General features: G+C 43.7%; 1 protein-coding gene across 3 annotated transcripts in view; it reads left to right on the forward strand.

The window, feature by feature from the left end:
* Window positions 1-25156, forward strand: part of LOC111520882 (matrilin-2) — a 178700-nt gene extending 153544 nt beyond the window's left edge. For 2 of the 3 annotated variants that reach the window (XM_026454937.2, XM_023183973.2), the window contains 9 exons: window positions 4931-5053; window positions 6387-6509; window positions 9894-10016; window positions 16093-16506; window positions 19165-19317; window positions 20961-21032; window positions 21742-21876; window positions 22259-22357; window positions 24374-25156. In XM_026454937.2, coding sequence (XP_026310722.1) covers window positions 4931-5053; window positions 6387-6509; window positions 9894-10016; window positions 16093-16506; window positions 19165-19317; window positions 20961-21032; window positions 21742-21876; window positions 22259-22357; window positions 24374-24429 — 1298 coding nt within the window. In that variant the 3' untranslated portion in view covers window positions 24430-25156. The remainder of the gene's footprint in view (window positions 1-4930; window positions 5054-6386; window positions 6510-9893; window positions 10017-16092; window positions 16507-19164; window positions 19318-20960; window positions 21033-21741; window positions 21877-22258; window positions 22358-24373) is intronic. The other variant, XM_026454938.2, reaches the window with a different exon arrangement.
* The last annotated feature ends 356 nt before the right edge of the window (window positions 25157-25512 follow it).

Genomic DNA, 25512 nt, shown 5'->3' on the forward strand with positions numbered 1-25512 from the left:
TTATTACGAGAAAAGCCAGGAAGCAGTGTAATTCTATCTGTCGGCTTCTGGTTTCTGTCTTGGCAGATGGCCGCTGTGGCTTTCCCTTTCTGGGGTTGGGGTTGGTTTTAACAGCGTCTTACGTGGAGCCCCAGATGCAGGATTGCTGTCTGTCATCACGGCAGAGGTGCAAGCCCACAGAACACGTTGCCCCGCAGTTGCTGCACCACAGACATATGCGACTCACCTGTGTCAGCGTGCAGGGCTGCTAGACATGGACCCTAAAGACCTGTGCTACATCCTAAAACTTCTCATCATCCTGAGCACACACTGCAGAATCCATTCACGATGAGGGTTTAATTAAAAACGTAGGCCCGGGTCCTTATGTGTAAAAGGAGGAGAATCCTTCTTTGAGAGGAAGAATGTTTTCTTCCTCCCTCTTGAGATTTCTCATGCGTCCTCCCACCTATTTCACTTAAGTGATGGCTCCTAATGGAGTCTGTCTTTACTCTCCTCTCTGGATTTGAATCTAGGTACTTCCTTAAGTGCTTGGTTCCTTTACTCTCGTTCTCTACGAATATTTACTGTGTACCTGCAGTGTGCGGGGTGCTGGGGATCTCTGGGGTTGATGCAGATTCAGTTTGTGCCCTGACAGCGTTTAAAGCTTCTTGGGGAAGAAGGATAGGAGAGACAGCGTCCATTCCATGGGGTGAGAGTGGTGATGTGGGAAGGAGGGGGCCGCGGGAGCCTCCCCTAGTCTAGAGAAAGATGTTTAATCCGACACCCAGAGGAGGGGGCCGCAGGAGCCTCCGCTAGTCTAGAGAAAGAGACGTTTAATCTGACACCCAGAGAGCGAGTACAGTGAGCCAGCCAGAGATGGAGGGGAAATGCTTTCCTAGGGGCCAGAGAGTGAACTGCAGGAAGTTCCATGCTCTGAGTATGGCGTACTGAGTGCAAGAGGGAGGTGGGTGAGAGACACGCCTGGGGACGCCAGCGGGACACATTACCCACCTACAACCTGCAGAGTTACGGGAGACTTCCTGGCAGGCATCTCTTGAGAAAATGATTTTTGTCTAGTTTGTCTTCTGAGAATCTGCCAGGCTGCCTCAGCACACCCTTTTAACCTAGGATGATCCGTGGATGTGCAGCTGGACCAGGGACACGGAGGTGACAGGTTTGAATATAGTCCCATCTCTGCCCCCAGGACAGCTAAGACCAGTCACCTCTGAAGGTTCAGGGACATTGGGAAAGTCACTTCCCCTCTGACCGTCAGTTTTCTCATCTCTAATGAAGGGGTTGGACTAGTTCATATCCAATAAGTTGAACTTCCAGCCCCCAAACAAGGATATTGCCTGGCTCAGATAAGTGTTCTGTAAACACTTGCCGAATGAATGAACTTATTGTGGTGCCCACCATCGTCTCCCAGGCTGAAGACACCCGGTGGTAGTGAGTCACGGTGGTGGCTCTCTTTGCCTGTTAGGGGACCACTGAAGCATTTTCCTATAGGGGAGTATCTTTGCCCTGGGGAGAAACTGACTCCAAGTTGGTTTCCAGACTTGGTGGATAGAAAGCTAGTGCCTATGGTCAGCAGGTTAACTATCGTCCAACTTTGGCATTCTCTAATTTCCCATCCGTGGTTCTTTGAATTTATAAGTGGCCCAGAACATCCCTGAAGGGCAGAAACTGGACATTTTGCTGAACAAATATGAGTCGTGCATTTTGCAAGGTGGGTGTGTGGGAGAGAGTGGGAAGCCTAGCTGGCCACAAACATCTACATACGCCATGGGTTCTGATTTAAAACATCTGCACAAAACCCCTGTGAGGTGGATCTAATTACCCTCAATTTTCAGAATAGAAAACTGAGGAAATGTTTCCTTTTGTTCAACAGGATTTCCTAGGGTTCTGTTAGGTGCCAGGCATTATGGCCACTGCCAACATCTCACCTCTGATGATTCGTTGAAATCATCTGTGGGGCTTGGAAAAAGTCTAAAGACCCAGGCAGCATCCCAGAAATCCTGAATCAGAAACAGAAACAGAGACGGTCTTACATTGTTGGTGAGGGTAGAGATTGAAATAATCTCTTTGGAGGGTGATTTGGAAATATTTATCTGCCTTTAAATATTCATACCCTTTACCTAGGCAATTCTGCTTCTGGATGTGTAACTTTCAGGTATGCCTTCACATTGTACATAAAACTACATGCACACTATCCATTGCAGATAAGGTGTAGTGGCTCATGCCTGTAATCCCAGCACTTTGGGAGACTGAAGCAGGAGGATCACTTGAGGCCAGAAACTTAAGACCAGCCTGGGCAACATAGTGGGACCCCGTCTCTACAAAAAATATGAAAATTAGCTAAGCATGGTGGCATGTACCTGTAGTCCCAGCTACTCAGGAGGCTAAGGTGGGAGGGTCACATAAGCCCAAGAGCCAAGGCTGCAGTGAACCGCAGTGACACCATTGCACTCCAGCCTGGGTGACAGAGCAAGCCTGTATCTCAAAAAAAAAAAAAAAAAAAAAAAAAAACCCAAAAAAAAACAGCCTGAGCTGAAGCTAGGAGGACAGGACTGGGCACAAGGGAAGTTCCAGAAAGGAAGGGCTTGCTCAGACGGGTCTGTCTAGATTATGGCTTGACAAGGCTGACATGAAAGAGCTATAGCTATTTTATTACCGTGGAAAGTGGAGTAGTAGTATTATTATAAATTCATGGTGGGGGAAAAAAAAACACCTCACCTCCGTGGCCATCCAGTTGTCTGTATCATGGATTACTTCATTGTACTTTCCACTCTTACACTATGTGGGGAACTACCCCAAGCCATTGGGAAATGTTCTGCATTAGTAGTGAGTCTAGGATTTGCCTAGAAAAGTAAATCATGCTCAGGGCAAGCAGGAGTGTCCAACTCGGCTTTGAGCCTCCTCTGCAGCTGTAATTGCAGTTATCAACCTTTTCCCATTCTTCAAAGATTTTGGCAGTGCTGCTGCCCAAAGAAAGAGGGGCAGAATTCCCTTCACGTTTGAAAGCTTGCTTTAGAATATAGCAATGCAGTATAGTCAGAAAAAACGGGGATTTATTTATAAGATGACAATTTTTGTCTGGTTCTTTCTCTTGTTAACAATTGGTCTTGACAAGCCATTAGCCTTCCCAACCCTTAGTTTCCCTAGCTGGTGAGTGAGAATAACAACAGCTGCCTTAACTAACCCAGAGGTGGTTCTGAGGAGTCCTTTCCAGAGAGATACTGCAAAGATGCTTTACCAAAAAAAGTGTGTGGTTTGTGCCTGATTATAAAGGTCATTATGTGCTTTGGGGCCTTTATTTAATAACTCCAATTCGTGTCCACTTTAGAAATTCTACTCAATCTGAAAGGATTGAGTTAACTTTCAGAAATATGTATGGTTCTTATAAAAAGTCACCACCTACCGATCCTCAGTATTAAGCTTTTAAAATAACAGCCTGGTTTTCACAGGTTCACAAACCTTCTAATCCCCTAGAAGCCACCCAGCCCTATAAGATGGCAACACCATCCTTCAGTTGCTCAGTCCAGCAACCTCGGAGTCTTCCTTGACTGTTCCGTCCTATCCATATGGACTCTTTATTAATACACGAGCAAATTTTGTAGTCTCTACCTTAAAATACAGCCAGTCTGACCACTTCTCACCAGCCTGGTCTGGACCACCAAGATCTTTGCACAGGGCTGCTCCTAGCTGTCCGAGCTCCATTCTGTGCAGAGTGATCCTTTCAAAACAAACCCATATCATGCCACTCCACTGCTCGAAACACTGCAGTGACTGCCCTTCTTCAGATCTGACTGCCACATGGTCTGCCCCAGCCAGCCTTGCTGGCCTCATCCCCTGCCAGGCTCCCAGATGCTCCAGTCACAGTAGTCTCCTTGCCTTTCCTGAAACACACCAACCAAGCAGCTCCTGTTGCTGCGGTTTACAAATGCTGTTCTTTCTTGCTGATCATGCTCTTTCCCAGACACCACCACTCACTTCCTCTCTTTCTGCAGGGCTCTGCTCAGTGTCACCGTATCTGACACGCCATATACAATAACAAGCCCTCCCTACTCTCCAGCCCAGCAGCCACTCTCCATCCTTCTTTCCTGCTCTTCCTCCATAGCACTTTTTCCCACATGATATACCACACATTTGTCTGTTTTCCACGCATCCCTCTTCCCCTGACACCTGCTGCCAAATGTAAGCTTCACAGAAGCAGAGACTTTGTTTTGTTCATTGCTGTGTCCCTAGAGCCTAAAACACTACCTGGCTCATCACGGGGACTCACAAAATATTTGTGAACTGACTGAATACATGAATGAATTGGTTACCTAAGTGTAATATATACATACATACATAAGTAGATATGTAAATAAGTTGATATTATAGTTACATAATAGCCAATTAGGTTGATCTTATTTTCTAATATTTATAAGTAATTTATCTCTCATTCTGTAACTTGTATTCTCATGTTTTTTGTTCATTTTTCTTGTGGAGATGATTATATTGTTTGAATTTTATGTGCCATGTATATATTAAGAATTCTTTCTCACTTTGGGAGTCTGAGGTGGGTAGATTGCTTGAGCCCAGGAATTTGAGACCAGCCTGGGCAACATGACGAAATCCCATCTCTACAAAAAATTAGCCAGGTGCGGTGCTGCGTGCTTGTAGTCCCAGCTATCCAGGAGGCTGACATGGGAAGATCACTTGAGCCCGGGAGATGGAGGCTGCAGTGAGTTGAGATTATGCCACCACACTCCAGCCTGGGCGGCAGAGTGAGACCCTCTCTCAAAAAGGAATTTTTGCTCATAGACACGCTTTATATTCTGAAATGTGTACTGTAGGATAAGGCACTGTTTTAATTCAAGGTGTCTGAAATGTCTTTTATGATTGAATAAGCCACTCACATATGAGTCATTTTCTTCTTCTGTTTCTCTAATTCCCATTTGATTCTCAGAATTGGACTCTTGTGCTCTGGGGGACCACGGTTGTGAACACTCATGTGTAAGCAGTGAAGATTCGTTTGTATGCCAGTGCTTTGAAGGTTATATACTCCGTGAAGATGGGAAAACCTGTAGAAGTAAGTTTGTACGGGAGCTGGCTCCTACTACTATGCCAGACCACTGTGTGAAATTGCTATCCTCACCTCTGTATACGTCAGTTCCTCTCAGAAGTCAATGCCACACGGCAAAATGTAATGTAGTGTCCTGGATAGGACCCTGAAAGAGAAAAAGGACATTAGGGGAAAACTCAGTAAATGTCAATAAAATACAGACTTTAGCTAATAATCATGTATCAGTATGGGTTTATTAATAATAACGGATGGACCACACTCACGTGAGGTGTTAATAACAGGGAAAATTAGGTGCAGGGTATATGGCAATTCTTTGCAGTATCGTCTCAAGTTTTGTGTAAATCTAAAACTGTCCTAAACAATAAAGTCTATTAAAAAAATGGACAAAGTGGATGCCAGAGCTATTACTGAAGTTCTTCATTTATATGCTCTGTGGCAACAAACAGTGGTTTGGCAGTATACCCTAGTGGAAAGATGGACAGTCAGAAATCCAAGATTCAATCAACTCCTGTCTCTGCCATTCATTAGCTGGGAAAGTTGTCTAACTTCTCTAAGCCTCTCTGCTTATTTATCTTTAATAATGTTGTTGTTATTTCTGGTAGCACAAATCCTTCCCAGAGGGCACCTTGTGATGAAGCCAGTTTTGCCTTTCAGAAGGCAAAGCCTCTTAGATGGGGCTGCAGCCAGCCAGCCCAGGACAAGCAGCCTTAGAGTGAATTGCTGGCGTAAATCTCAAGACACATCTCTGAATCATCAAAGGGGAGTGTGTGACCCTGGTTTCCAGCCCTATCAGTTATCTTTTTCTCAACGTCTCAAAGTACTTTATAAAGAGCAACTCATGTTGACACTTTTGTAAGGAAAGATGGGTAGCTGGAGTAATTACTCTCTCCTTTTTTAGACAGCAAAGCTAAGACTCCAAGAAGTTAAGTGATTCTCCTAATTCATACACTATGTCAGGCCAAAGTGAGATTTCAAAGCCAAAGTGAGATTTCAGTGCTGCTAATCTAAATTGAGGTTTCATCTCCTAAGGAATCATATCAACAGTGTTTCCATTCTGATATCAGAAACTATGTCTACAGAAAGCTGATGATGGACTGCATTTTAACACTAAAGCAGTGCTGGTGAATGATGATGGTGAAGACTGTGAAACAGTTTGAAGGGTTAGCCCGAATTAGAGCCACTAAACTTTGTTCTCAATTGTATCTTCCTGCCCCATGGACCACTGAGCTCAGCTGGCAGTAGAATCCGGTAGCTGACTCCAGTGGATGGGTCCTCCAGGGTGAAGTCCATGTGAAATGCATGTTGGTGAAATTGTTGTAACTTGCTCTCCTGTCTTCAGGGAAAGATGTCTGCCAAGCAGTAGACCATGGCTGTGAACACATTTGTGTGAACAGTGACGACTCATACACGTGCAAGTGCTTGGAGGGATTCCGGCTCGCCGAGGATGGGAAGCGCTGCCAAAGTAAGTAGCCTTGAGATGGAGAAGAACTTTTCCCTCTGTGGACTCAGAATTAGAGAACTTCATTTAATCCTTAAAGTCCTCCTTTATTACCACTGTCACAAGTGTCAGTTCCTGCCTTGGGTGCTCTGAAAGTGTTTAGCTAGAGATCAGTTCAGTAGCCTCTTGCTTTTTTGGGAATTGCTCAGTCAAGGCCTGAGTTTTGGGTGTTTTGCTTCTCTTCATTTTCTGCCAGCCGTCAGCCCTTTCCACAGCAGCTGTGTGGGTGCCCAGAGCCTTGCACAGTGCCTGCCTAGTCACTGGACTGAATTAGAACCTCTGCCAGCAATCACTACAAGGATCAAAGGTTAATTACAGAGCTTTCTCCTCTTGGCAGACCTTAAAAGTAAGGGCAAAGGGTGAAAGGGTGTATTCGTCCATTTTCACACTGCTGATAAAGACATACCTGAGACTGGGCAATTTACAAAAGAAAGAGGTTTGATGGACTCACAGTTCCACTTGACTGGAGAGGCCTTACAATCATGACAGAAGGTGAAGGGAACATCTCACACAGTGGCAGACAAGAGAGAAGAACTTGTGCAGGGAAACGCCCTTTGTAAAACCATCAGAACTTGTGGAGACTTATTCACTATTAGAATAGCACAGGAAAGCCCTGTCCCCATGATTCAATTACCTCCCACCAGGTCCCTCCCACAACACATGGGAATTGTGGGAACTACAATTCAAGATGACATTTGGGTGGGGACACAGCCAAACCATATCAGAGGGATGTCCTGTGGGTTTTATTTTTCTATTATTTGTATCATTTGCTTCTATAGGTCACCCAGAACAGGCTCTGAGAGTTTAGTTAGAAGGTATATTCACCAGAGTTCTCCAGAGAAACAGACCTTCTCTATGTATATCTTCATCTTCTATTATATATAAATATAATAGAAGACATATATAATATACATGTCTTCTATAGTCTGTTCTATCTTCTATTTATATATATCATAGAAGATATATATATACACACATATATATGTACGTGTGTGTATATATATATATGTATACTATGGTCTGTTTCTATCTTCTATTAATATATCATCTCCACAGGAAAAATGGACATACACACACACACACACACACACACATATATGGTGAGAGAGGAAAACATTGGTTGATTTTAAGGGATTGGCTCACACAATTGTCAGAGACTGGCAAGTTCTAAATCTGTAGGCCGCCTGGAGACCCAGGCAAGAGCTGACACTGCAGCCCAAGTCTGAAGGCAGTCTGGATGCAGAATTCCCTTTTCCTCTGAGGACCTGAGTCTTTTTCTCTTCAGGCCTTCAAGTGATTGGATGAGGCCCATCTACATTATGGAGGGTAATCTGATCTGCTTTACTCAAAGTCTACTGATTAAATGTTAATTGCATGTAAAAATTAGCTCACAGCATCATTTAGACTGGTGTTTGACCAAACAACTGGGCGCAATAGCCTAGCCAAAGTGACACACCAAATTAACCTTCACAGTACCCAAAGGAAGAGAGGGATGTCATACGAGCTCAGTGAGGCAGGCGTTAGGAGAGTACAGGGCAGGGATTTTTCCCCACCATGAGATTCTGAGCTGGTAATTCCCTATTTGGCGAGGAGGGGTGGCTGACAAAGTCTGCTTGCTTTTGTGACACTTTGCCCCAGTGGGCAAAATGACCCTTTTTAAATTAAGTCAAAATAAGTTCAGTTGTTTTTGAGGTTGATTTTTGGGAATTTTCTCACAGACTCCTTTGAGATAACTGGGGACATTCCACAAGCCAGCAAGGCTGGGTTGGATGGATCTCAGTACCTCGCTTTTCCACCGGGAAGAGGGACTCCTGCCTTTGCCAAGAAGTTCTGTGTGAACAACTGGTGCCTAGGGTGCCTGTGGTGCCCTGGCCTGACTCTGCAGGGATTCCCCTCACAACTGCAGGTTCAGCTTCACACTGCAGTGGCCCTCTTGTGGGGATTTTTCTATAATTCTGCCCATTGTGGCTGTCTGTGCTGTTTTGTTCATGCTTTTCTTTTTGTTTGTTTTTGTTTTGAGACAGGGTCTCACTCTGTCACCCAGGCTGGAGTGCAGTGGCAGTATCTTGGCTCACTATAACTTCCACCTCCTGGGCTCAAGCGATCTTCCCACCTCAGCCTCCTGAGTAGCTGGGACTACAAGCGTGCACCACCACACCCAGTTAATTTTTGTATTTTTTGTAGAGATGTGGTTTCACCATGTTGCCCAGGCTGGTCTTGAACACCCGAGCTCAAGAGATCTGCCTGCCCTTGGCCTCCCAAAGTGTTGGGATTACAGGTGTGAACCACCACGCCTAGCCCTCTTTCTGCACACTCACACACACTGTTTATTCATTCAACACATTTTTTGCTCAGTAAATTAAGCTACTGTACACAAGGCACAACTTCTACCTCTGGAATTTTTTTTTTTTTTTTTTTTGAGACACAGTCTCGCTCTGTTGCCCAGGCTGGAGTGCGGTGGCGCAATATCGGCTCACTGCAGTCTCCGCCTCCCAGGTTTAGGCCATTCTCCTGCCTCAGCCTCCCAAGTAGCTGGGACTACAGGCGCCCACCACCTCGCCCGGCTAGTTTTTTGTATTTTTTTAGTAGAGAAGGGGTTTCACCGTGTTAGCCAGGATGGTCTCGATCTCCTGACCTCGTGATCCGCCCGTCTCGGCCTCCCAAAGTGCTGGGATTACAGGCTTGAGCCACCGCGCCTGGCCCTACCTCTGGAATTTGATCCTAAATCAGATTTCACCATTCCTGCTTCCTAGAGGGATGTGTACTCACTGATTCCAATTTTGTGTGAAGCCTCTCCTTTTAAGGGCTAATGACAGGAAAGAGCCATAGGCTCTCATGCTATGGAGACAGCTGTGTCATCAACCTGCCAGATGACCGTGGGCAGCAGTGAAGCTTTCTGAGGATCTGATTCTTCATTTATACCTTGAGTATACTTACCCCTGTCTTCTTCCTCTCACGGAGTGCTGTGAGGGTTAAAGGGCTGTAAGTACTTCGAGGAGTTGAAATGACCTCACACATGAGATATGTTCATTAGACAATCTGAGCTGGAGTGTTTGGGATGTCTGTGGCAAAATAAATTAGAAGCTAAAGCACATCTAATAATAGGATAGTAAATCAAGGACACCTAATCACCCATCATACCATTCAGACTCATGGGAGCTGGAGCTTTCTGAGAGGAGCTTTTTCCCCATCCTGAGTATGAGACTAAAAAAGACATTATGAAGGAGGTTTGAAGAGAGGTGTATTTTCTTTAAAAGAGATTACTTCCACAATCTCTACTCACATGACTATTCAGTTCACCTCATTTCTACACTGATGGGATTGTTCAACTCCCTACATTTTCCTCAGGGAAGGATGTCTGCAAATCAACCCACCATGGCTGCGAACACATTTGTGTTAATAATGGGATTTCCTACATCTGCAAATGCTCAGAGGGATTTGTTCTAGCTGAGGATGGAAGACGGTGTAAGAGTAAGTGATCTGAACTTGGCTCTCTGCTTTAATTTGGTTTTGGAACAACTGCTTTTTGGAGTATTTTCAGGCAACAAGTCCCTCACCTCTTCTCCCATAAATATAAATGCGTATGCACAAATACAGAATGGGGAAGAGAGGGCTTAACTGCAGCCCCTGTGAAAACACTTTCAGTTTTAATTGACAGTAAATTCATTATCAGCCAAGAGGCTAGGCTGATCATAGGCTGAACAGCAATGTCTGGATGAGGGAGGTGGAGACAGCTGTGCTCTGCTCTGGGCTGGAGAATCACCTTCAGTTCTGGGCATGGTACGTTAGGAGAAGAGAGATGGATCAACTGTTTAAACATAAACAAACAAACAACAACAACAACAAAAACACACAAAAGAGCAAAAGGAGTCTTGAGATAATTATTTTACAATCTGAGAGAAGATCTTTCTAAACATGACGTGAAATTCAAAAGCCATAAAAGAAAAACAAAGGAAAATATATAGTAAGAGAGTAAAGCTGTGATACCTTTTTTTAACCTATTAGTTACCAGAGATCAAAAAGTTTGATTCCTTATGTTGGCAAAGGTATATTGTAGTAGGGAGTGATAAATGGATCGGTGGGTGTCTGAATTGGTATAACCTTTCAGAGCGCAATTTGGCAATGTTACGAATCCAGTTCCACTTCTAGAAGTTTATCTTACAGATAAGTGCATGTTTACAAAGCCATGTATACAAGGATATTTTATACAGCACTATTTGTAGCAGCAAAAAACTGGAAACAAGCTAAATGATCACCCCTGAGCCTGGCTGAATAAATTAAGGCACATCTATGTAATAAAACACGATGCAGCTGTGAAAACAACAAGCAGCTCTGGATGTGTCCCCAAGATATTTTAAGTGAAAAAAGCATGGTGCTGAATGTTTGTTATAGTATGTTACCATCGATATATTTTGTAAAACACTCTAACATACAGTCTCTCTTTCTCTCTCTCTCTCTCTGTGTGTGTGTATACCATTATATACATATATGATGTGTATACCCTTATACACACACACACCCTTTTTCTAATATTTTTTGTTCCAAATGCATGTATTATTTTTTAGAAAAAAAAATAAGATAAACACGATTTAGAAATAATTAAGAATCATGATCTTGTGAGGAAGTTCAGTATTATGTTAAGCAGAAAAAAATTAGGAAACTGAGGATCTTTGTAGAGAAAAACTTTTGAGGTACCAAATACCAACGTGACTGTCATCTCACTCATGATTTGTATGATACCCACCCCACCCCACCCTACCCTGCAAAGAAAGGACACTGGGAGAAGCTACAGCTCAGCACGAGGACAAAGAAGCCTTCTACCAGGGAAGCTGCATGTCTAATTAGTTCAGCGCATAAGCTTCAGCTCAGACAGATCTGGATTTGAACCCCGATTCATACTACCTGTGTGACCTTGGTCAAATTATTTAACCTCGGCCAGGCACTGTGGCTCACGCCTGTAATCCCAGCACTTTGGGAGGCCAAGGCAGGCGGATCACCTGAGACCAGGAGTTCGAGACTAGCCTGGCCAACATGATGAAACCCTGTCTCTACTAAAAATATAAAAATTAGCTGGGTGTGGTGGCACACATCTATAATCCCAGCTACTGGAGAGGCTGAGGCAGGAGAATTGCTTGAACCTGGGAGGCAGAGGTTGCAGTGAGCCAAGATCACACCATTGCTCTCCAGCCTGGGCAACAGAGCAAGACTCCATCTCAAAATAAATAAACAAACAAAAATTAGCCAGGTGTGGTGGCATGCACCTATAATCCCAGCTACGTGAGAGGCTGAGGCCAGGAGATGGAAGTTGCAGTGAGCTGAGCTCATGCCACTGCACTCCAGCCAGGGTGACAGAACAAGGCTCTGTCTCAAAAAAAACAAAACAAAACAAAAAATTATATAACCTCTCTGAGTCCCAGCTTCCCCATCTATAAAATGAGAATAATACCCCACAAAGCCATCACAAGGAATACATGAGATCATGTATCCAAAGGTGCTGAACAGCCAGGTGTGGTGGCTCACGCCTGTAATCCCAGCACCTTGGGAAGCTGCAGTGGGAGGATCGCTTGAGCTCAGGAGTTCAAGACCAGTCTGGGCAACATGGTGAAGCCCTGTCTCTACAAAAATTAGAAAAATTAGCTGGTTGTGGTGGTACGTGCCTATGGTCCCAGCTACTAGGGAGGCTGAGGTGGGAGGATCACCTGAGTGCAGGAGGTTGAGGCTACAGTGAGTTGTGATTGTGCCACTTCACTCTAGCCTGGGTGGCACAGCGAGACCCTGTCTCAAAAAAATTTTTTTAATAAAAAATAAATAAAGGTGTTAAGCCCAGTGCTGACACACATTAAGTGCTCAAAAAATGATCAGTATTACTGTTCACAATAGCAAAGACATGGAATCAACCCAAAATGCCCATCAATGATAGACTGGATAAAGAAAATGTGATGTATATACACCATGGAATACTATGCAGCCATGAAAAGAAATGAGGTCATGTCCTTTGCAGGGACATGGGTGGAATTGGAAGCCATTATCCTCAGCAAGCTAACACAGGAACAGAAAACCAGACACTGCATGTTCTCACTTATAAGTCAAGCTGAACAATGAGAATACATGGACACAGGGAGGGGAACAACACATACTGGGGCCTGTTGGGGGGAGTCAGGGGAGTGAGAACATCAAGATAAAAAGCTAACGCATGTAGGGCTTAATACCTAGGTGATGGGCTGATAGGTGCAGCAAACCACCATGGCACACGTTTGCCTATGTAACAAACCTGCATGTCCTGCACATGTATCCCAGAACTTAAAATAAAATTAAATTTAAAAAACAACAGACAGGCCAGGTGCGGTGGCTCACACCTTTAATCCTGGCACCTTGAGAGGCCGAGGCAGGCGGATCACATGAGGTCAGGAGTTCAAGACCAGCCTGGCCAACATGGTGAAACCCTGTCTCTACTGAAAATACAAAAAATGGCCAGGTGTGGTAGTGCTTGCCTGTGGCTCTGGCTACTTGGGAGGCTGAGGCAGGAGAGTCACTTGAACCCAGGAGGCGGAGGTGGCAGTGAGCCAAGATTGCACCTCTGCACTCCAGCCTGCGCGAGAGAGCGAAATGCCATCTCAAACAACAACAACAACAAACAAACAAAATGATCACTATTGTAATCATCAACAGCAGAGATGTCCAAAAAAGGGGCTTCAGTGGTAAGGTGACAATTCCTCAACAGGAGAAGTGTTGAGGCCCAGGCCGAATGGTCACTGGGTGGGGATGTTGAAAAGAAGATGTAAGCAACAGCGAGGCTGGAGTAGATGATCTTTAAAGGGCTTATCCATGCCTGAAGCTCTAGAACTTTCTGAAAATTACATTCTGAAAGCAAGTCACAGCTCCATTCCAGTCTTATCAACTTATCTATCCAAAAGAAAATGCCCAAGAAAAGTGGGAATTACCCTCTGGCAAAAAAATAGCTAACAAGTGGGGCTATCCTTTCTGTGTCTGAAAGCAAATATGTGGGCCCTGCTTTCCCTGATGTTTTTCCACTCTGCCTTGTTTTGTGTTTCCTGGAAAAGGCTTCTGGACCCCATTCTGTGCGTGGGGGTTGCAAGTGCTAGTTTTGTTCTGTAAGAAGAATGTGTACAGAAAAGAGGAGAAAACAGACTCACTGCTGGAAAATTATTTCAGTATTTTTGAAATCTGCTGAAGAGCCACATGCATGCTGCCTGAGTCTTTTTTTTGGTTCACTTAGGAACAGACTATGAATGTAAATGAAGCTTTGAGTTGGCCTTTTCCTCTTTCACTAATAAAAGATCGATAGGTTGAGTGATGAGGAAAAGCACTTAATGGAGAAACAGAAGAACCAAACCCCCGAACATACTCTCTCTCTCTCTCTCTCTCTCTCTCACACACACACACACACACACACACACACACAGACACACACACTCTGACATTAAGCATGTTATACTGGCCAAGCATAGAAATGGTTTTGCATGTGTGTGTATTTACATGCTTATATTGTTGTGCCTCACTTGGAAAGATTAGACAGTTGCTTGATATATAAAACAGAATGTTTATCACAGATGGTGGATTGTTTGAAATGAGATCATCTGGCGCAACGCAGTGGCTTACACCTGTAATCCCAACACCTTGGAGGCCGAGGCGGGTGGATCACGAGGTCAGGAGTTCGAAACCAGCTTGGCCAAGATCATGAAACCCCGTCTCTACTAAAAATACAAAAATTAGCCAGGCGTGGTGGCATGTGCCTGTAATCCCAGCTACTTGGGAGGCTGAGGCAGGAGAATCGCTTGAACCCAGGAGGCAGAGGTTGCAGTAAGCTGAGAAAGTGCCATTGTACTCTAGCCTGGGCGACACAGTAAGATGCTGTCTCGAAAAAAAAAAGAAGAAATGAGATAATCCATTTTGGATCTGTCCATTTTTCTTTTGCAGTCCTAAATAACAAAAAGCCTCTCCATACCCAAATTGCTTAACATAAAGCTTTTATTTCTGTCTTACTATCAACCATCTATTAATAGTTGCCTGAGACCGGGCACAGTGGCTCATGCCTGTAATCCCAGAACATTGGGAGGCTGAGGAGGGTGAATCACCTGAGGTCAGGAGTTCAAGACCAGCCTAGCCAACATGGCAAAATCTAGTCTCTACTAAAAATACAAAAAAACTAGCCAGGCGTGGTAGCATGTGCCTGTAGTCCCAGCTACTCGGGAGGCTGAGGCAGGAGAATCACTTGAACCCAGGAAGTGGAGGTTGCAGTGAGCCAAGATCACACCATTGTACTCCAGCCTGGGCAACAGAGCAAGACTCCATCTCAACAACAACAACAAAAAAAAGCCTGAAAAATTTCCACGTAAAGAATTTATGGTGATAATTTTTTGTTACTTTTTTTACAGAGAGATGCAGGGTCTTGCTCTGTCACCCGGACTGGAGTGCAGTGGCACAATCATAGCTCGCTGCAACGTATAATTCTTGGGCTCCAGTAATCCTTCTGCCTCAGCCTCCCAAGTAGCGAGGGCTACAGGCATGCATTACCACGCCCAGCTAATTTTTCTTTTTTTAAGAGAGACAGTCACTCTGTTGCCTAGGGTGTTCTTGAACTCCTGTGCTCAAGCCATCCTCCTGCCTCAGCCTCCCAAAGTGCTGGGGATTATAGGTGTGAGCCACTGCACCAAAGCTAATAATTATTTTGTCAGCTTTAATAGGTCAGTAGGGTACTTACAGGTGTGCTACCCAATGAACATCACCTCATTCACTTAGTCTGTCACCACACATTTACTGAACACCTTTTTTGTGCCAAGTATTGGGGGGTGGGGCACAAAAATGAATGTAACACAGTCCCGGCTGAGGAGGAACTCACAGAATGGAGGAGGAAACACATCCTTAAATAATTATTGTACAATGTGGAACACTATATAGAGTACATTAGATTGTATGCAACTTGGTGTCAGGGATTGTGTCTTGGTCACTATTGCAATCCTGCTACGTCCACTGCCTTGTACAAAGCAGGTCCTCAATAACTTTTTGGTTGAATAAATTAGTAGTGTTAGGGGTATATAGAAAGCAATATAAGCTGAGTTACTAGGAACGCTCCCCGGCAGAGGTGATGGCTGAGCTGAAGAAATCTCTTTCTCCATTGACTGCCAGAATGCCAGCACTAGGGTGACGTCACCCTCCTGGAGTAAAGTTCTGGGAGTCTTTTGGGTATTGTTAGACCCTTCAGTGTACTCTACACCCAGCTCCTCCCAGACCTGTCAGTGTTTCAGGGTACAATATAGACTTGGTTTCCTAGACAATTGTACATCTGCCATTTTGCTTGTGAAAACTACTATTTTTATCAATATGACAAGCCAACCATAAAAGTATATGTGAAAATTATTGTTGCTTGTGGCCCTCCCAACACTTCATCTGTCCTGCGTATTATCTAAAGAAGAAGAAAACTGGTTCCCCAAAGTGGTTATGCCTCCAATTAAAGCATCATTTTATTCTACTCTTGTGCATAAATGATGTTTATTCAACTATGTCAACTTTCCTTTTATTCTTATAGAATGCACTGAAGGCCCAATTGACCTGGTCTTTGTGATCGATGGATCCAAGAGTCTTGGAGAAGAGAATTTTGAGGTCGTGAAGCAGTTTGTCACCGGAATTATAGATTCCTTGACAATTTCCCCCAAAGCCGCTCGAGTGGGGCTGCTCCAGTATTCCACGCAGGTCCGCACAGAGTTTACCCTGAGAAACTTCAACTCCGCCAAAGACATGAAAAAAGCCGTGGCCCACATGAAGTACATGGGAAAGGGCTCTATGACTGGGCTGGCCCTGAAACACATGTTTGAGAGAAGTTTTACCCAAGGAGAAGGGGCCAGGCCCCTTTCCACAAGGGTGCCCAGAGCAGCCATCGTGTTCACCGACGGACGGGCTCAGGATGACGTCTCCGAGTGGGCCAGTAAAGCCAAGGCCAATGGTAATATGGGGTGGAGGTGCGGTTTACACCACTCAAGGTTCAGGTTTCTTAAACTCACTCAGTGGTCTCAGCTGGCCACAGGGGTAAGCTTCTTTGAGTATGCAGAAAGGCCTCCTGGCAACTGCCATTATACATCCTTACTACCCTGCCACCTAGAGGCCTTAACAGGACCCCACAGGAGTTAAATAAAGTGCTCAGGAAGGAGTCTGGTGACTAGAAGGTTAGGCTAAGCTGACCACAGGCGGCTATCCTCTCACTCTGATTTACTAGCCAGTGTGTGATCTCCAGTGTGAGAATCACCTAGAACATGCTATTCAACCACAGACATACACATAATAGTTCCAAAACACTGGTCTGGTTGCTCTAGAATCAACTGACGAGCTTGTTAAATTGTTTCTGATGGGAACTTTTACTGATTATGTATATATATTCTTGTATTTTTTAACCAATACTTCAAGCGAACATTCTGAAAATGCAATAGCCTTAGGATGGATAATACTCTTGTGTTTGCAGGAGGCAAATTTAGCTTTTCAGAAAATCAGATGATGGAAGAGATTATGACTCTAAGCTCTTGTTGCTCAGTAAAGCCCAGCCTCTTCTCTGGGTTTTGCCGACCTGAGGGTTACTTCAGTTGTACAGACGTGAAGCATGCTTGAGGAGTATGACCCTTGGCTAAAGGAAACCCAGAAGCTAGGATGACTGGTAGAGACAGTTTATGGTGAAGTTTCTAGATTCCTTGATGCAGATAAGAAAACTTGAAGTAGTGAAGTAGTAGCAGTTTGCTTGAAAACTGCCCTTTTCTCTTTTTTTTTTTTTGAGACGGTGTCTCGCTCTGTTGCCCAGGCCGCAGTACAGTGGCACAATCTCGGCTCACTACAAACTCCGCCTCCTGGGTTCATGCCATTCTCCTGCCTCAGCCTCCTGAGTAGCTAGGACTACAGGCACCCGCCACCATGCCCAGCTAACTTTTTGTATTTTTAGTGGAGACGGGGTATTACCGTGTTAGCCAGGATGGTCTCCATCTCCTGACCTTGTGATCCACCCGCCTCAGCCCCACAAAGTGCTGGGATTACAGATGTGAGCCACTGTGCCCGGCCAAAAACTGCCTTCTTAAAGTACTTGTTGAGGACACACTGCTTTAGCAAGTCCTGTAAGAGGAAATAAGGTATGCACAGATCAAGGCCTCATCCAAGACTTTATGGACCCAGGGCCTAGATCAGGCCTGGCACATAGTAGATGCGTGACAACTACTTGCTGAGTGAATGAAGAAAGGAGTGAGAGTACTGGCAGTCCCATTGGTGAACTCCGTTCGTCCTCACAGAAAGGCTGGTTCACATCAACGTTCACTCGCTGTCTTTGTGATGGAGGTCATTTTATTGATACTGCATACTTTCCTCTTTTTCTAGCCCGCGAGTGGTAGCCACAAAGTGTCCTGCCCTGAATCATCTGAGTAGATTGTAAAACTGGCTGTTCACAGCTAGATTGCTAGAACTCATGTCAAACTCATAGGCCCCCTAGTCTGCATTCTTAGAAAGAATTAGGGGAAGCATCTTGGTCTCCAGAGACAGTGGTTAGCACTTTCATCTCACTGAAACTAATCTACCTTACCCTTTGCTCCATTTAAATGTCTCTACACATCACCCAAAGACAGGTGGTAGGAGAAACTGATGTTTGATTCTTGAATCAACAAGATTTATATGAGGTGACATCCTCTTATGAATTTAACTACTCTTATGTATAGCAAACAGAATCTTAAAATAGTAGTTATCCTTTTTAGGAAGTTATGCATAAAATCACTGGGCTCCCGGACAAATATGCTGAACTTGGTTATTGACCTTACACAGACTCAGAACGAGGCATCATAACTCTTGCCCTTTGTCTTGAGCCATTTTTAAGTATATTTTTAAGAATCTAGTCTAATAAATGAGCTAGAATAAGTTATCAGTGCTGAAAAATGTTTGGACTCAAGCAGAACATATTCTTATTGTGTTTTACTTTCAAATGAAGAGTATATAGGGGAAGGGAGTCTAATGATCAGTGTAAGAAAAGCTTTTGAAGCAAACGCATATCCCTGTTGAAATTTAAGGCTGATCTTGGATTTGTTCTTTTTCCTGACTTTAGGGGTTTCCAATGGTCTGCAGATTCTCCTTTTCAGCTTAGCACTTCCTCACAAGGTTGAGTCATCTTAAGAGAAGTGGGCAAAAAGCAGCTTCACTTGGCCTCAGGTCACTTACATTTCCTATCCTGTAGCTTTGAGTAGAAACTAGGTTATTAGGTCATAAATTGACTTGATTCTTAGAATTCTTCCAGAATAGATTCCCATTTAGCAAGCCATAAAATAGTGCTCATTTCTGTGAATCCAGAAGGCTAATTCAGAGGGAAGTTGCAGATTCGTTAAACAGCCCAGCCCAGAGCTGAGAAACAGGTTAGTAGTTTAGTTCCCCAGCATCTCCCAGACGCCTCACTTGTCTCTTGGATCCCTCCCCTTTGCTCATAGGACAAAAATTAAAATGGTAGAAAAATAAAAAGGAAGGTTGGCATGGACCTTTCAAATCACACCACTTAACATCTAACTGGCTTTGGGTGCAGTACACACAACTTCCAGACCCTGGGAACACAACTCTAACTACCTTCCTCTTAATTCTTCCTGCACCCTAGGTATCACTATGTATGCTGTTGGGGTAGGAAAAGCCATTGAGGAGGAACTACAAGAGATTGCCTCTGAGCCAACAGACAAACATCTCTTCTATGCTGAAGACTTCAGCACAATGGATGAGATAAGTGAGAAACTCAAGAAAGGCATCTGTGAAGGTACTATAGCTTACGCAGAAGACCTTAGCAAACAGGGCAGCAGGAACTCTTTTTTTTGAGATGGAGTCTCACTCTGTCACCCAAGCTGGAGTGCAGTGGCACAATCTCAGCTCACTACAACCTCCACCTCCTGGGTTTCAGTGATTCTCATGCTTCAGCCTCCCAAGAAGCTGGGATTACAGGCACCCACCACCACACCCAGTTAATTTTTCTATTTTTAGTAGAGATGAGGTTTCACCATGTTGGCCAGGCTGGTCTCGAACTCCTGACCTCAAGTGGTCCACCCACCACAACCTCCCAAAGTGCTGGGATTACGAGCGTGAGCCACCGTGTCCAGCCAATACGAACCCTTTATTGATAAATTCTCAACCAAAAAAAGTGTCTCCTTCATGGGCAGGACCAACAATGCCTAGAAACAGTACAAAAAGAAGGGCTGGACACCATGGCTCCCGCCTGTAACCCAAGCATTTTGGGAGGCTGCGGTGGGAGGATTGCTTGAGTCCAGGAGTTCAAGACCAGTTTGGGCAACAAAAGTAAAACCCTTTGGGAAACAAAGTCTCTGAAAAAAAATTTTTTAATTAGCTAGGCATGATGGCACACACCTGTAGTCTCAGCTACTTGGGAGACTGAGGAGGGAGGATCGTTTGCGCCCTGGAGGTCATGGCTTCAGTGAGCCATGATTGCGCCACTGCACTCCAACCTGGGTGACAAAGCAAGACCCTGTCTCAAAAAAAAAAAAAAAAAAAAAAAAAAAAAGGGTTGGGGGAACGGGGGAGGTGGGCAAGAAAAAAGTAATAGCTACCATTGTTTGAGCCCTTGCTCTGTGCCAAGCAATGTAATAAGTGTTTTGACATACAGCATGCTTCATCCTCACAAACACCCTAGAGAAATGATCATTTAACTAAAAATCAATTATTATATAAATCAGGAGAGCTGAGGTGCAATTTCAGAACGTACCTATAATTGAAGTGGAAAGGGACGTAGTTTTCTTCCAAGCCCACTGTTAAAATTAATGCCTTTCTGCATGGACTATTTGTTTACAGAATATTAGACTGCCCTTTAGATTTTTGTTATGCATGCTTTTCTCCAGTTTACTAAGTGTGCCAGATATGTTTACGGATAGCAGTTCTGCCCATTTTTCCTTGTACTCATGTCCCCGGTTCAGCAGTTAGATCCCAGTCTAAGTGCTGTGTCTTACCCCTCTAGGGAAAGAACTCTTGAGATGAGGGGTAACAGGGAGGGAAGGCCTTTCAGATCTCTGTGAGTAGAGAATGTTTTGCCTCTTGATTGTTTCATTCAAGTTGAAATGCCTCAAGTGGAGCTGCTGCCAGTGCAACTAAAATCCCTCAACAACTTTACCTTTTTTTCTGCCCTGCTTTCTAGTCATGACATTTTTGGGAGCATTCTTAAGTAAGATGTACTTAAGGGGTCCAAGCTTCTCTTACGAGAGAGAATTGCCCTAGAGTGGTCATAGGTATCATGGTAACCAACTGCTTTTTTGAATCTTTGGTGTTACCAAACAAAACCAAAAGACCTTAGGTTATGGCAGGTAGGTAAGGAGGTGGTCTGGGACCAGCTTCCTGAAGAACACACACATGCCTGTGGACAACCGTCACTCCTTTTGGTCATCTTTTTCTGCTCAGCTCTAGAAGACTCCGATGGAAGACAGGACTCTCCAGCAGGGGAACTGCCAAAAAGGGTCCAACAGCCAACAGGTACAGTTTTTAAGGCAGTGTTTTTAGAAATGTTGGTGGGTGCTTCTACCATGGTTTCCCTCCAGATAACAGTTGTAAAGAAGTGAATGTAAGTATGTTCAAATTATGATAATCAAGGCTTTTTTTCCCTCAAAAAGATAGTTAACTTTTACTCTTACATTAAGCCATATTTGGTAACTAGCATCGTTTCAGGTGACAGTGTTTTTTGTTGTTGTTGTTGTTGTTTTGAGACAGAGTTTCATTCTGTTGCCCAGGCTGGAGTGCAGTGGTACAATTTTGGCTCACTGCAACCTCCACCTCCTGGGCTCAAGTGATTCTCCTGCCCCAGCCCCCCGAGTAGCTGGGATTACAGGCGCCTGCCACCATGCCTGGCTAGTTTTGTATTTTTAGTAGAGACAGGGTTTTACCATGTTGGCTAGGCTGGTCTTGAACTCCTCACCTCAAGTGATCCACCCACTTTGGCCTCCCAAAGTGCTGGGATTACAGGCATGAGCCACTGCGCCCAGCTGTTTTTGGTTTTTTGCTGTTCTTTTGTTTTTTTAATAATGATGTTTACTCCACTGAAGGTAACAGTCGTTTTGCTTCAGTATGTCCCAAAGTAAAGCTCTGCACCAAGTGCTAGGAATAACAAGTACCTTACTCTGCTGATGGCTGTTTTATAACCAAAAGCGTTAAGCAGGTTTGATTGCAGTTTTCCTTCTCTTTCCAGAATCTGAGCCAGTCACCATAAATATCCGAGACCTACTTTCCTGTTCTAATTTTGCAGTGCAACACAGATACCTGTTTGAAGAAGACAATCTTTTACGGTCTACACAAAAGCTTTCTCATTCAACAAAACCTTCAGGTAATTCCAAGTAAAATATTACTATAAGATAACTTAATTTCAGCCTTTCAGCTTGCCAACAACCTTAGCATAGAAGGAAAGAAGGAAGTAGGAAATGGTATAGAGGAAAAGAGAAGAAAGAACTTAAGTAAAATGAGAACTGAAACATAAACTAAAAGAAACTGGAGCAGTGTTCCTCACTAATCCACAGTAAGGGCCACTTCCAGTGTTGGAAGCATATACAGCGCTTTCCTGGTATTTACTCTACTGGATCTGGCTGCATGGAAAAAGTGGAACATGTCTTTCATTATGGTTTCCTCCATATGCTGATTCATTCCTATTATTATGTGTCTGGGAAGTCTGGTGGATTCTAGAGGTGAACACTTTCCATCTGCTTTCTCAGGAAGCCCTCTGGAAGAAAAACACGATCAATGCAAATGTGAAAACCTTATAATGTTCCAGAACCTTGCAAACGAAGAAGTAAGAAAATTAACACAGCGCTATATCCTTTTCTTGTATTATGCTTCCGTATGGAATGCAAAGAATGTTATCAAAACTTCACACACACTCTATGTAGGTTTTATCAACTGAAGTCAATCCCATGAAGTCACCAAGAACAGTGAACTCCAGGGAAGGCTTTTTGCTTTAAAAAGCAGCCTGACAGGTGTTTGAGAGCCAAGGGCAAGCCAAGCTTAGCAGCAGCAGTCAAGCACTTAGTTGCCATCGGCCCTTCTAGGGGGCTTAGCAAGAAGGCCCGTCGGTCAGCATACAAAGTAGGGAAAAGAGACTGACCTAACTCTCTCTGCTAGGAGGGTATGTAGGACATGAATGAGGTCTGAAGTGCATCAAAGGTACAGCAAGTATAGGCAAAGAATGTTGTTTGTAGGTTTCAAACTCAGTCTAAACTCCAAACTTTTCCTTTAGCCCAAAGGAACACCACAGCCACATACGGATTCAGTGTGTGTAGTTTCTGGAGGACAGGGGTGGTTGTTTTTTGTTTTTTGTTTTTTTTCCTTGGCAGCAGAGATCTTCTCTTATCAGCACTCTAAAAAATGAAACATTCCACCAAGGGAACAGCAGGATCCAGTGATTCATTAAAACAATATTACAAATGAAAGGAATGCTTGGTGATAATAAAGAAAAGAGGATTCGGTGCTTTTGCATATTGAACACCCTGCCAAGTGCTCTAAACTTAAAATTACAGTAAGTGTACTAAAGCTGTCTGATATCTCAAGTACATCAACTAGTCTATAGGGAAATGGCTTAATTCTGAACTATCTCTGTGCCAATGGGCTTATGTAATAAGGAACAACAGCATAGAGCAATTTCATTTCTGAAAGCTGGAAATATGCTCCCTAAAGTAAAATGAAATAATCTTCCTGAGAGTGGTTAATATACATTGACAAATCTGGGCTCTCATTCTGCCCTCAGGTGGGCTGATAGAGGGTATTGAGGAGCTTACAGGGTAGACCAATAACTAGTCTAATGCCCTCTTCCTCTCGCTTGCCTGTCCCACCCCAAAGTTCTACTCACAAGAGACTCAAGAAGGTATATTTTTACATAGGTCAGAATTCCTCAAAACGGTGGCCTTATGTGGCATCATGGTGAAAACTCCCTATCTCCCTTTGCTTCTGACTTCGTATCTTACTTCCCAAGGTTGAATTATTTCATTGTCTTCTCTTCACCACATTCTCAACATTATCAATTCTGGCTCCTAGCAGTGTGCTATGGCAAACTAATTTACAAGCATTAAGGATGGAAGTGGAATTACAATTAAAAAAAAAAAAAAAAAAGACTGCAGCTGGGTGCTGTGGCTCACACCTGTAATCCTAGCACTCTGGGAGGCCAAGGTGGTCTTGCTTGAGCTCAGGAGTTCGAGATCAGCCTGGGCAACATAGGGAGGCCTTGTCTATAAAAAATAATAAATAAAATAAATAAGGCTGGGCGCAGTGGCTCACACCTGTAATCCCAGCACTTTGGGAGGCCAAGGCAGGCAGATCACCTGAGGTGGGGAGTTCGAGACTAGCCTGGCCAACGTAGAGAAACCCTATCTCTACTAAAAATACAACAAAATTAGCTGGGCGTGGTGGCGCATGCCTGTAATCCCAGCTACTCGGGAGGCTGAGGCAGGAGAATCACTTGAATCCAGGAGGCGGAGGCTGCATGAGCCAAGATCACACCATTGCACTCCAGCCTGGGCAACAAGAGCAAAACTCTGTCTCAAAAAAAGAGAAAATAAATAAATAAATAAAATTAAAATTAAAAAGACAAATTCACACTGAGCTATCTGGCTTTGATGATGTTTTAAAAAAACTCAAAATATTTGTCTTAACAGAAATGTTAAATGAGTTCTATAAATTTACAAGTCAGGGTTTTAAAATACTCGACAGAAATGAGGGGGAAAAAAAACCAAAACCTTTTCTATTTCAGAAGCCAAAATTTTACATGGATAAATCAAGTTATAATTAAATGTAAATAAAAATAGACAATTCTTCATCTTCCTTAATTTGAGATTTACTAGAAGAAATGACACAGAGAATGGAAGCCCTGGAAAATCGCCTGAGATACAGATGAAGATTAGAAATCGCAACACGTTTGTAGTCATTGTATCAAGGATTACAATGAAAGCAGTGCAGAGCCCCAAAGCACAGGCTATTGTTAAATCAATAATGTTGTGAAGTAAAACAATCAGTACTGAGAAAGCTGGTTTGCCATAGAACAAAGACAAGAAGTAGACACTAACTTGTATAAATTTATCTAGGAAAAAAATCCTTCAGAATTCTAAGATGAATTTACCAGGTGAGAATGAATAAGCTATGCAAGGCATTTTGTAATATACTGTGGACACAACTTGCTTCTGCCTCGTCCTGCCTTAGTGTTGCAATCTCATTTGACTATATGATAAAGTTTGCACAGTCTTACTTCTGTAGAACACTGGCCATAGGAAATGCTGTTTTTTTGTATTGGACTTTACCTTGATATATGTATATGGATGTATGCATAAAATCATACGACATGTACTTGTGGAACAAGTTGGATTTTTTATACAATATTAAAATTCACCACTTCAGAGAATGGTATTCAGTGCAAAATTCTTAGTTTAACTTTAAATGGAAGATATCTATATATGAGAAATGGCCAATATGCCTATGAAAAAAATGCTGAATCTCATTAGTAATCAGGAAAATGCAGGTTAAAACAATACCATTTTTCACCCATCAGCTTAGCAAAAATGAGGATTTTTTTTAACAAGTGTTGGTAAGGATGTGGAAATGTGAGGCTCTTCTAAGAATGTAAATGGAGCCAGGCGCGGTGGCTCAAGCCTGTAATCCCAGCACTTTGGGAGGCCGGGACGGGCGGATCACGAGGTCAGGAGATCGAGACCATCCTGGCTAACCCAGTGAAACCCTGTCTCTACTAAAAAATACAAAAAACTAGCAGGGCAAGGTGGTGGGCGCCTGTAGTCCCAGCTACTAGGGGGGCTGAGGCAGGAGAATGGCGTAAACCTGGGAGGCGGAGCTTGTAGTGAGCTGAGATCCGGCCACTGCACTCCAGCCTGGGCCACAGAGCGAGACTCCGTCTCAAAAAAAAAAAAATGATGGGATACGATCTGAGAAATGTCATGTTAGGTCATTTCATCATTGTGTGAACATCACG

This window comes from Piliocolobus tephrosceles, chromosome 7, assembly GCF_002776525.5.
Source record: "Piliocolobus tephrosceles isolate RC106 chromosome 7, ASM277652v3, whole genome shotgun sequence".
In the NCBI taxonomy this organism is placed as follows: Eukaryota; Metazoa; Chordata; class Mammalia; order Primates; family Cercopithecidae; genus Piliocolobus; species Piliocolobus tephrosceles.